Source organism: Clytia hemisphaerica, unplaced genomic scaffold (genome assembly GCF_902728285.1).
Source record: "Clytia hemisphaerica strain Z4C2 unplaced genomic scaffold, Clytia hemisphaerica genome assembly, whole genome shotgun sequence".
Classification (NCBI taxonomy): Eukaryota; Metazoa; Cnidaria; class Hydrozoa; order Leptothecata; family Clytiidae; genus Clytia; species Clytia hemisphaerica.
In genome coordinates, this window is record NW_027104101.1 from 2,499,709 (window position 1) to 2,512,249 (window position 12,541).

Sequence of the window (12,541 nt, forward strand, 5' to 3'; positions counted from 1 at the left end):
GATATCCTCTCTTATAAAGATGCTTACCCCTGGATATCGTGTTTTTTTACTTGAAAAGACACTTTACCCCCTGGGTATCTGCTCCTTTGTAAATATTTAACTCCATGGATATCTACTTTTGAACAAAAATCGTTAACCCCCTGGATATCCGATATCCTCCACAGGGGGGCATGGACTATTTTTGGAAAACCCCATTAATGAAAGTTAGTCCAATTTCATTTTTTTAGACTGTCTACATGATTGCCCATCAAAACACATGCATATCGTACCAAGTCGTATGGTCCCTACTGACAAAGGTAACGTATACACACAGTTTTGCGTAAGGTCTGGGTTTGGGTTTTTCAGGGTCGAGTACTACCAACATCTGTCAATGTCTGTCAATGCAATAATTTACACTCTGATCATAACCAGAAAATTTGTGGTGAGTTTCGTCTGTTCTTATTATCTCACAACTTTGTTTGAGTCTAAAATTGTTTTCATTTCTTTTTACTAATTCGATCCTTGATTTGCTCAAAATCCTGTTAATTTTATACACCCGGCATTGTTCTTAGATTGTTCTATTTTTTTGTCATTTGCGTTTCTCATTGTTCTTATAAAAAGGGTGTTTACTACCTGAAATTGAATGTAATCATCTTTCATATCTTGTATAGCTTTTCTTTGCATAGGTGTGGTCAGATTTGTACTAGTAATCTCGTGGTTATGAGGGGAATTCAGAATAAATTTCCCAAGGTCGCAATTTTGAAATCTTTTGAAATTTCCCGAGTGCAACGAGGTAAATTTAAGACATTTCGAAATTTGACCGAGGGCAATTTATCCAGACTTTCACGAAAATTAAAAATAAACGTAAGCAAAAACATCAATCGAATTTCAATCAAACATGAGATTACTACACTAATCTGGTGCTTCATGTGCATTTCGTCCCACCCCATTCTCCACTTTTCCCAAGTTAATTAGGCTCTTATCCTTTTTTTATTTTGGCCATAAAAACTATTGCTATAACTATTCCACGTTCTCTTTATCACAAAAGTCTCTGAATAGGCCTAAATCCTATTACAATCATGGACTTTAATTTCGAGAAAAAACACTGGGAAAATGCTGGGAAAACTATGGAAAGGTCCAACCTCCCTTTCCCCAGTGGCAATATTGAGTACGAACGGCCGTTCCACTGACCTTTCCAATGCCCTTCAACATTGCCAGCAAGTTTATATTCTAATCTTGTCTCGCCATGTTCATCCATGATTGTACTTTTGAACCAACTACATGTGGCTGCCTCGCACAAAAGATGCTACGGATCCTAAGGGTCGGGCTACTACCTTACCAGCCCTTTTTACGCCGGCCCTTATTGGCGTGATTTTTTCGTCGCTGGCGTAATAAGGGCCGGTGTAAGGGGTAGAAATTAAATTAGGACCGGGCTAGAAATGAAAGAGATCGAGTTGTGGTGTAATAAGGGCCGACGTAAAAGGGGCCGGCATTAAATTAGGACCGGCGTAAAAAGGGCCGATAAGGTATTATACTTCTTTTTCATTCTAAATCTCCCACATTTAATATGAATTGACAAATGTTTAAACCAATCACACAGGTTTCAAATCAAAGGAGAAATTCAACTTGTTCAGTTATGTTCGTGTTTTGTTGCGACGATCGGCTTTGGAGGATATTTGCACCACCCCTGATATTCAAAATAAAGTGCGAAGGAGATTTTGTCTAAAGGTAAGCGAATGACCCAACTTTGGTTCAACGTTCATCTTACGCTCTTTAAAGGTTTTCTTTTTACATAAGCGTTTCCGTTTCATATCAGGACAGTGCCTTGCTATTGTTGTATTATGCTAATATAAGCAAAAAATGTTTTTCTTTTCCTTTTTCTGACAATCTTGCTCCACATCCGTGTCAATCCAATGTTAAAAAGGCTTGTGAATTAAAATTGATGAGTAAGCAAACGATATCACTCTTATTTAAAAACAAAACCTTTAAGTTAGAATGAATCATAAATTATAAACTAGCAAGTAGCTGTCGCTATGAATGCCTCGCCGATAGCAGATATTAGCCCAGAGGAACTTAGTCATGAAGAGAGCAAGGGAATCATAATCAGACTATAAATTGGTGAAATGAGTCTTCATAAAAAGTGCTCAATGTTACTAGAGCTGTTTAAAGTTAAGAAGCACGAGCCGATGCGGTTAAAATTTTCTCAGTAAGATCATGTATTTATTATAGAGACTCTGTATAAACATCGAATGAAACGGTGGAGAGCGAAGTATTGTCTTTCTATTGTTTCAGAAAACAATCGATGTACAGGTTTTGTCCGCAAAGGACAACTGTCATGGCGGCTCGAAGGACTCTGATTTCGAAAAATAATTAATACTCTTATTTCTAAAAAGTTCTCTAACTTTTTCTGATCGTACTTTTGCTGGCTAAAAGTTTGAAAATAAATGCTAGAATACCAAGCGAATACATTTATGAAATTTGGTGTGAGAAAAACATCATCAGACGAGTAAAATCAAACAAAATGCTTATAATGACACGAAATTTTGAATTGGGAATATCTTTCCAATATATCTCCGAGAAGAGCTGAGATTGATATATATTAGACTTGAGTCTCATAGCTCCACTGTGGTCTGAAAATCTTTTGGTGGCACGTGGTGGCACGGTGGCTTTCTTGAGGTTGAAGTTTAAAAATATCTGGTGTCAATATTCAATTTCTTATACATAGCATGTTTTTGCATCTTTCTCAAAATTTAAAACGTCATAACGAGGTATAATTAGTAATAACTAGATGAGTTTGAATCTCGGAGGAGAACTTAAAGTCTCATTTGGGAATTGGATAAGTGTATTTTGATGAGAAATGCAATCAAAATGCTACGAAAAATTGTTTAATAGTGGAAGGAGGGTGAACAATAATGTCATTACTGCGGACAAGGCTGGTACATGAGAAATCGGCAAAAATCAGCTCATTGTTTTTCCAGTGTCTATAATAATTCCATGGTAAGATCCATACATAACGAAAGTGTCAATCCAAAAAAAACATGTTTAGTCTACCCTTTCTGATGCAAAGTGACTTAAATTAAAACCATTACAGGTTTCGCAACATATTAAGAACTAGAATGATATCAAAGTTGATTTTCTTCAATCACCAGATAAAAATCCCTTTTGAAAACCCAAACATAAGAATGTGTACTGTGAAACTGAAAGTGCTTCCCTTTCATAAAGAATACCGTGAGATTGGGTAACTTGCATCAGTGGAGGCTAACATGCATAGCCCTCAAATGAAATATCTGGCTGGTCATTAAAATACAACTACGCAGCTCTAGTCTACCATTTTTGTTTTGACTTAACTTTGTATTTTAATGACCAGCTAGGTCTTTCATTTGAGGGCTATGCATGTTAGCCTCCACTGATGCAAGTTACCCAATCTCACGGTACATAATGCAGATTAAAAGGTGAATTCGAAAATGAAATTGAATACAATTTCAGTCATTTGATTTGAAATTTAAAAAGTAAGTAACTTTGGACTGGTGGCATACTGTAGATATAATTTATTTGTTTCAAAGGTTAGGTACTGAAAATTATCTGGAAAAACTTTAACAATCTTTATACGTGTTTCTGCAAAAAGTTTTCAGTTAGAATAAAATTTCTTCATGGTTACTAAAGATATGAATTTGATAGTTGCTCTCAAAATTGCCAGGGGAATTTCAGATACCGTGTCCTGTTGTAACCACCGTCAACATGGTTAAAAATTTTTCACTTCACAGGTAGGTACAACGGTACAACATTGTGTTTGTATTTTATTGGCATGGACGTCTGGTTCTAAAAAGTCAAAAAGTTTGTTGGCCCAGCGCAAGCGAACGGGCCTTTCAAGAGCGCTGTGGTGTGTGTTTGTTACCATTTGTTTACTAGACGGGATTTCAAAATATACTTCGCACATTTTACAGGCTAGCTAGTTAAAATCTTCGCCTAGCGGATAAGAACTAGTATTTTCGTGCGCATCTTCGTACGTTCTATCTTTTTAACTTCTTGCTTCTGAAATTTGGTTGGGAGAAATTGAATTTTGATCTTTGTAAAGTGTACTCAAACGTTGGTCAAAATCTCTCTACTGCACTATGATATTTTCATGTGAAGTTCTGTGTGGTTTAGCCACCTCACAAATCTTGGTTGTTGGAACTTTAAAAAAGAAAAGAAGAAGCTCTCAGGAAAAACCTAACATATTTTGACAACTGTGACATTACAAAAGGTAAATTTAAAACTTAATTTTTACTTACTGGTAACTTTGTAAAAGTATAACTGCTTTGGTGTGGCAAGGAAACAATTTTTACCTAGATACACTGCCACCAAGTTTTCAGAGCATGTCATGGCTGCCCCCAAGGAAAAATTATAACATTAAAATCCTGCCCCTAAAATCTGTGAACCCACTCAAAAAAGCTTAAAAAGCCCGCAAAAGTGACAAAATAGGCCAATTTTCAGTGATGTTGCCCTTGAGACTTAAAAATTATCAAACCCAGGGGATGTCAACTGAAGTCGATCATAAGATGCTTTGTTCCAGACGGTACTAATCAAAGGACCCTCCCGGCGCTCCGGAAACATCCGGTGCAAAAAGTGCCGTTTTTTCGTGCACCGGAACGTTCCGGTGCTTCCGGTGGAAGAATTCTCCGGATCGAGCTGCACCGGAACGTTCACGGTGCTTGGTGCATGATTTCCGCGATATAAATCCGATAGCGCTCGCTGTGCTAATCATGTAAAAAGTAACTATACGCACACACGAATAATCCAAACGATGTTCCCATGTGTGATGCGGTCGTGGCTTCTTCATAACCTCGAAAGTCGCATCTTGTCTTGTTTCGTATTTTCCAGTCTCTGATTTGATATTTTTCTGATGTTCTGGGACTTTGTGAGTTATTTTCTATGTTTTTCAACTTGTTGAATGCATGCTTGTTGAATGACTTACCGAAAGATCGCCACCAGTGGGATTCGAACCCACTAAATGCAAAGTTCTGTTGATCAGAAACCCAATGCCTTATCCACTGCGCCACGCATTCAGTCGGGTGTTTAAGATAAAAACTGCAATTATTGCTCTTTTCGGAAATTATTGCCGAAAACGGCAATTTTTTTAACGATGAAATGCTGAATCAGCAGAAAAATAAAAAAGTAAATAAATGAAAATTGCCGTTTTCGGCAATTATTGCCGTTTTTGCAAATAAAAGTTGATTTTATTATTGAACACGTGGTATTTGACACCCTCGCGATAAGTAGGCCCACTGTGCCTCGTTTAGTTTTGTTTTCAACTGGTTTTTGTTGGAAATGCAGATAGCAAAATCGAGTCATATGTAAACAAATTTACAACGGGGGTTTTGTTATCTCTTTCTGGCTGTGTTTCGGCATTGATGCAGGATCTTTTAACTTATTATTTTAGAACTTTTCATGTTATTGAGCAACGAAAAATTGAAAAAATCACTTTTAAAAATCCGAAAAACCTTTTTCTCGATGCAATTTTACTATTTTCAAACACCTCTGACATCTTTGCCCTTAAAAGGACAACACATTTTGCTGATTCAGCATTTCATCGTTAAAAAAATTGCCGTTTTCGGCAATAATTTCCGAAAAGAGCAATAATTGCAGTTTTTATCTTAAACACCCGACTGGCATTCAAAGCCGGACTATAGTTTCTCACGGCTATTTATATTGTATAAACCACAGACCATATTATATTAAGCAGTCTAATCGACATCCGAATACGAAAAGGTTGCTATGGCAGAATTGGGGTACAAATGAACGTGGGGGTTGGAAATTTAATAATTTTTCAAAAATGTATAGTCCGTGGGGGTTGGAAAATTTTTGAAAAATTAATAAGCGTGGGGGCACGTTTATTAGGCACCTGAGAGTACACAGGTTCATGGTTGATCTAGACAAAAGCTGGTGTTTATTGTTTCTCACTTATTTTTTCAGATTTGCAACCTATCAAACGTGGTACTTTCTACAAAGAAATTGATCCCTTCAACTATCTTGATTCCAGGTGAGTAGCAATGAGAAATACCTTACATCAGATGATCGGCCGCAGCGACACAAGCTGAGTTTTTTCTTTACAACTGTTTACCTTATACAAGTGTCCGTGCGGCAAACTTAAAAGTACATATGCTTTCGTTAGGTTTTGAATTCGAGACCTGATGATGTATCTCCGTTTTCTAGTTTGCCGTGCAGACACTTATATAGCTAACAGCCATACAGAAAAAAACTCAGCATGCGTCACTGCGGCCGATCAGCTGATGTAAGGTATTTTTCATTATGTAATTCTGGCTGGACTACATTATTATTCAACAGAACGTCCTTTTTGAAAAATATCTATTTTGTGACTATGTTTTAATAATAGCAGAGTCTGTTTCCAATGCCCATAATAGTGACTTAAGATTTAATAAATCAATCTTGCTCAAATACACAATAGTATCAATTTTTCGTGAAATACTGCCATACTGTTAGAAAAAAGCTTGGCCCTGGTACTAGCTCTTGGAGATCCCTTTTGAAATTTGGTATACCTTTGCATTATGTGATTATGTTAAAAGTCGCAAAGTTTCATGAGATTTAAAAAAAATTTAAGGGAATTATAAGCAAAAAACTGACAGGGTGGTGTAAACCCCCCCTCCGATATAAATACTAAATTTTATTCAATTTATTACTCTTCCTTTATTTTTAGGATTCGACAACTAACGTGTTGGTATCACCTAACGTTTCGGTATCATCTACGATTAAGCCCTCGTCGTGGATTGTTTACCACCTATTCATTCAGCCAAAGCCATAGCCAAAGCCAAAGCCTTTTACTGTCTAATTTATTTAATTCATAATTTATTATAATTGTTTGAATATAAATTGAAATCTCTACGAAATTTCTGTTGCATTTTACATCCCTAATACACCGTTTAATGAGATGATTACTATCGAAGCTTATCGGATTTCGATCGGCAACTTTGATTCTACCAGGCAATTTAACCTTCGTTCTATATATAGAAAATTAAGTAACGGCTCCCCAAATAGTAATGAAATTTCCCCATTTCTAAAACCCCTCCCATTTTTAGCAGTTATTTTATTCTCTTCCATTATACTAGTTCAGTCGGGTGATCATAGTTCGCACCCCCCCCCCCCTTTTATAAAGGGGGGGGGGTAGCGATGTTCAGAAAATCTCAGAAAGGGGGGGGGTAAGAGAATTTTTTCTAGAAAGGGGGAAGTTTTCAGAAAGGGGGGGTTCATCTAGAAAGGGGGGGGGTAAGATGTCAGTGGTATGTTTTTTTTGTGTTTTCCCAAATTAGAAGTTTTATTTTTATTTACAATGCAACGTCTTCTTTATTAATTGTTTAGTATGTTTGAAACACAAATTATTTGCTTATTTACACTGAATGTTCTTGCTTTTTCATCGGTAGAATTATGGTAGGATTTTAAAATTTTGAGGGGGGTAGCATCAAATTTTAAAAGGGGGAAGAACCTAGGGTAGGGGGGGTAGCTCTAGGGTAGGGGGGGTAGTGACCCCCTTCCGAACTATGGTGATATAGGAACTAATCCAGGCCCTGTTACGATTCACAAAGTAGTTAAAGCATCCACTCACCAAGGTAATGCAGCAGTTTTCGGTCGTACAGCGGGTTCCCAGTGTATGTTCATGTCCCTATCGGCGATAGTCTATTCGCGTGTAAAAGCAATACATTATTGGACCCAAAATGATTTAGATGTAATTCTAAAGATAGGCAACGACCTTTACGGCAGTTTTGGATATGAGATGTGAGATGAGAATAGAGCCATCCTAAGGAAGTCTAACTTTGGGTCAAAGAAAAAGGCTAAAGATTAGGAACATTTGAAGTTGGTCGAAATACCTAATGCCAAAAATGCTAAAAAAGTTTTAAATAATGGTCCGAAAACCGCCACTTTGTTGTTGACCTATGGTTAAGGAGTGTGAGATAACAAACAAAGTAAAACAGTAAAGTACACAGGTTCATTTATGTAGCAGATGAAATATATATTGGAACTGTTCGCATTAATGTTCGTAAATTGACGTTTGAACGTAATCGCATAGTTGTTTGGACCTGATTGTAACATTTGATCTATTCGTTTGTGTGCTCGTTTGCATACGTCATATGATGTTGAACGTCTCGACAGCGGTACATGAATAAAAATATAAAAATTGTAAAAGTTGATGTCCAGAGGCCTTGTAGAGAACCCAAGGCCCACCCAAGCTGAGCATTTATCACACTGGCCCAGTCTTTTTCGCCCGTTGTACCGACAAAAAGCCCGTTCGATTAAAAGGGCGAGAAAAAGAAAAATAATTTTCGCTCTATCTTCGAATGCGAAAATACGCAAGACTTCTATACAGTCGTGAATTTTGTTATCGAAAAAGGCTCCGACAGACTACTCTAAGAGAAAAGTCTTATGTCCGAAATAAAAAAAACACCAACGAGTGCAAACAATTAGAGCGCTTTATTCTTTGAAGTGCAAAATTAACAGCAATCTCTGATGCTGGGCCTTCATGCCGCCAGGCTGCTTGTTCAGTTTTGATTTGAGCAAAGTATACTCCTGCGTTCAACATCAATACGGTACAATGTGCCGTGGTGGTATTAGTAGAGAGAGTGTTCGAGTCTGTTCATAATATGAGGCTGAAAATCTTCGGCGTACATTACATATCGAAGTACCGTTCTGACACAGTGACATAAACAGCATTTTCAAAGTTTGCTTAAGCTTCAATATTGGCGTAAAGAATTATTCACAAAATAGCATCAAATACTCCATAATCCATCGTTTTCGGCTTTTGTTCCGCTTCTGTTTACATTTTTCTGCTCGCTGCAACTGCTTCAGTCAGGCACATCCTGGCAAATGAACGGGGTGAGCATTTGCATGGGGTATTCGTCACCCAGTGTAAATGAGATAGGACGTCTCAGGCTAAAAGCGTGAAAATGAATAAAAATGAACTTCAAACTGAAAAAGGGAAAAAAGGAAGAAAACTGGGAACTTTATTTTTTCGTTAAAAGTTTCTTCAATCTTCGAAGACAAAATTGACCCATGGAAAAAAAATTTCATCTATGCAGTTCTTTGAAATGAAGCAAAATATTTCCAACCCGGTTCAATTAAACTGGGTATTCGGCGCTATTACGTCACTTTCGTTTTCGACCCCGTTCATTTGCCAATGGTCGCAAGTGAAAAATACCCCGTTCATTTGCCAGGATGTGCCTGACTGTGCTTCCCATGCTCAACCATTTTTTTTTGCTGTAACACTGTGCTTCAAATGTCCACGGAGAATGAATCAGTTCATGTTAGTATATTCTCATTGGCATGTCTCACTCACTAAACCTTTTGTAAGAAACTCTATGTTGGTACCAGTTTTTGGCACATTTTGGCGCAAGGCTTACTCTTTGAAAAATTACGTTCGGCGCATGCAATATCCATATAATTAATTATAGGGTATATACTCTGGGTTTTGTCTTTCCACCAAAAATTTCAATTTAATTTCCTTCAAAATGAAATCACTATATAGGTAAACAATATGAATTAACGGTCAATTTCCCTTTTGTCTATGCCTTTATAATATCAGCAGGGTTTCGGTAGAGCAGCGCATAACACTCTGTGTGTGTGTAACACACTGTCATTGAAGATGTCCATCGACCATTCTGACAATTGTATAAGGTTTGATCTAATATCAGTAGTTTGATAGTTATTCATTCAGTAGCAAACAATGTCCCTCAAGTAAATCCAGTTGAGCAACTACGTTAAAAAGATATTAACCAAGCAAAAATCTTGTGTGCTGTTTGTTGTTTGTGAAAGCTTTTAGCTGTGTGGACTGGCAGTGCAGACGGGAAGCTACCTTCTCTGTCCGTGCATAGCTAGGAAATCAATACAAGTAGCAGCAAAAGAGATATCGCGCGCGAATATTTTTTAACCGCGCGCGGCCCGCTCAGAATCGGACGAAACATGAATTCTGAATATGAATATTTTTCTGGCGACCAGGTCCGCTACGTGAAGCAACAAAAGCCCCTGCGGGGCAATAAAAAATAAATCAAAATATCGGACACGATTTTCCGAGTGATTTACCCCTCGGTTGTCAGTGTCTATGTCAATTCTTTTAAAGGAAAAAATATTTAAACTCGACTTCAGGAAACAATCAATGAACTACATAACTGTTTCGGAAATATCTTACCAAACGCATTTCCCTCACAAGTTTGAGCTACTATTTTTGACATCAATCCATATCTTACGGTTTTGCCTTTTAAAGGTCGGTCTCCACTTGCGCGCGCTGCGATCGCACTTATTCGAGCAAAGCTTCCACGCTATTGGTCAAAAGAAAAATGAAGCAACTCCATTGGCACGATCGTAACGGTTGAAAAAAGTTGAAATGCGTCCAATTTTTTTTCGAGCGCGCACTACATTTTTATGACGTAATCTTTTTTCCAAGCAAAAAGGATTGAAGCGGTAAAAAGTGCGAGACCGGCCTTAAAACAGACCAGGAGGATACACTTATTTAATCTCTTTTTGTTTTAAAGGTGGATGCGACCAGATCAAGTGATGAGGCTCCTACCTTGGTTATTTCCTCACCCAATTTTGTGTACGGAAAAGCCAGATTGGTCGATGGCTTGAATATCAACTACAAGGCTACTGTTGTTATGGAGTGCTCCAGTACTTACTGGGTAAGAGCCTGTGTGCTTCCACTCTGTTTTTACAGTTTCAATTTCTATTTGATTGAGTCGCAGGAGGCTTTTGATGCCCATTTTTCGCAACTATAGATGATTTCAATTAGCACCCCGTCTGCACCTTGAACTGACTACCCAATTCTCCTCACATGGCATGGGTTGACCCGGGTGAATGTTCATTCACTTGTCAAGTGAACCACTGCGAGTGGGAACCAAACCTCAGTCGCCTGTGTAGCAACCAAGGTCAATGACCACTACACCCTCGCGAGCCAGGGCCGATAAACGATTCTGCGACTTAAAGAGGCCAGTACCGTATAATTGGAGGAATCGTTTAGGGCCCTGGTACTTTAGAAGAGAAAATATCAAGAATCTTGATATTTTTCGACCTTTGGACTCTGGCAGCTTGAGTGTGGGCAATATGTTGTGAAGACAAGTACAGCCGAGCTGCGAACACACTTACTAAAATAATTTATATCAAAATGATGTAAATAGTTCTTCTCCGTATGACCATTTATTTGGCATGGGAAAAGAAAATAATGTAGATTTATATAGATTTGGACATTTGGAAGGCAAATCTGCAAATGCAAGTAGAAAATGACTGTGTTTGTTGTTTGGAATAGAGAATGGCTATCCTCTGTCTTTTAATGGTTTTTTACTGGCTCAAAATAAATTAGTAGCCTTGCAATAAGTCTCAACTTCCAATTACTGTTTTTTAAATTTGGCTCTCTGATATGGATATTTTTTGTGGTGAAGTTTTAGGGTTGGTGCAGAATAAAACTGCTGTGAACTGGTCTTGAACAGTTAAAGCTATAAATTAACTGGCAGTTACATCAATATGCCTTCTTACCTGTCTTTAAAAATATGAATAAAAGTAATCACGGAAAAGGACGCGAAAAAAAAAGACATAAGTGTGAGAACAGAGTAATCAAACTCGTTAGAAAAAGTACCATTAGAAGTCATAAAAAATCAACCTGAATAAATGCAATCGAAATTCCAGAGAACTTCATAATTCCCCAAACAACATTACATTACTATGTCAAACTCCCATTACATAAATTGTACAATTACGTCAGAGTAGACTACGCTCGCCACCGAAGAGGTTTATTTGGAAAGGGTAATTACATTTTATTGTTCGCTTCTTTTTTAAAGATTGGCCGGGTTGGAAAAGTATGAATTTCTTTGTACACATTTTACCTACCCCAAATATTTAGGAGGCTGAGTTTTAAACAAATGGTCAAGTTGAAACGAACGATAAATGTATCAAGGTCTGTTTTATTTACCCCCTGGTGACTTAACAAAAGAGACTTAACTCGATGTTACAATCCAATTATTGAAAGTTTGTCTCGGCCTTTTTATAATGAGCGAGACATACGTTCTCTGATTACGCAATTTTCATATTGACATTTTCGAGGCATTTTGATGTAACTGACTGGCTTTAAACGCACTCAGCAAATCTAAAGAAATTTTAACCTTGAAATTATTGCTTTCTTTCTCACTTTTAGATTATGTGAAAAATAAATAAAACATTTTCATCGGCTCTAATGCTTTTGCTGGCTGACTCTGCTGATGCTGCTCATCCAAAAAGTAGCCGATAGAATTTTTATATCCAGCCTCAAGAATGTAAACTCCAATTGTCCACCCATATCATATCACCACAGCTGGAAACGATGAACGACAGTGACAGTAGCAGTAGGATGAATTCAATCAGATTTTTGTACAACAACATAATGTTTTTGTGTGTAAAAACATGAAACGTATCATGTCCTCAACATCATCATTGCATCTTGCTTTTGTGACTAATTGGCTGATTGGAATAAGCATGAGCTATAAAAACTCTGAGAAATTGCACTATTTGTTAGCCCTGGTTTTCCAGGATGCTAAATAACTAAATGCATTGCTCA

General features: G+C 37.5%; 1 protein-coding gene and 1 long non-coding RNA gene across 2 annotated transcripts; both read left to right on the forward strand.

The window, feature by feature from the left end:
• Positions 1–227: 227 nt before the first annotated feature.
• LOC136812913 (uncharacterized) lies at positions 228–10,637 on the forward strand (the record flags this gene model as incomplete). Its single annotated transcript, XM_067069430.1, is given in 3 exon segments — positions 228–296; positions 1,580–1,707; positions 10,494–10,637. Coding segments are annotated over 3 exon segments (312 nt in total), but the record flags the coding sequence as incomplete, so codon positions are not given.
• LOC136813077 (uncharacterized) lies at positions 4,096–6,863 on the forward strand. Its single transcript, XR_010847431.1, has 3 exons — positions 4,096–4,222; positions 5,932–5,998; positions 6,674–6,863. It is a non-coding gene; the product is annotated as an uncharacterized lncRNA (long non-coding RNA).
• Positions 10,638–12,541: the final 1,904 nt, after the last annotated feature.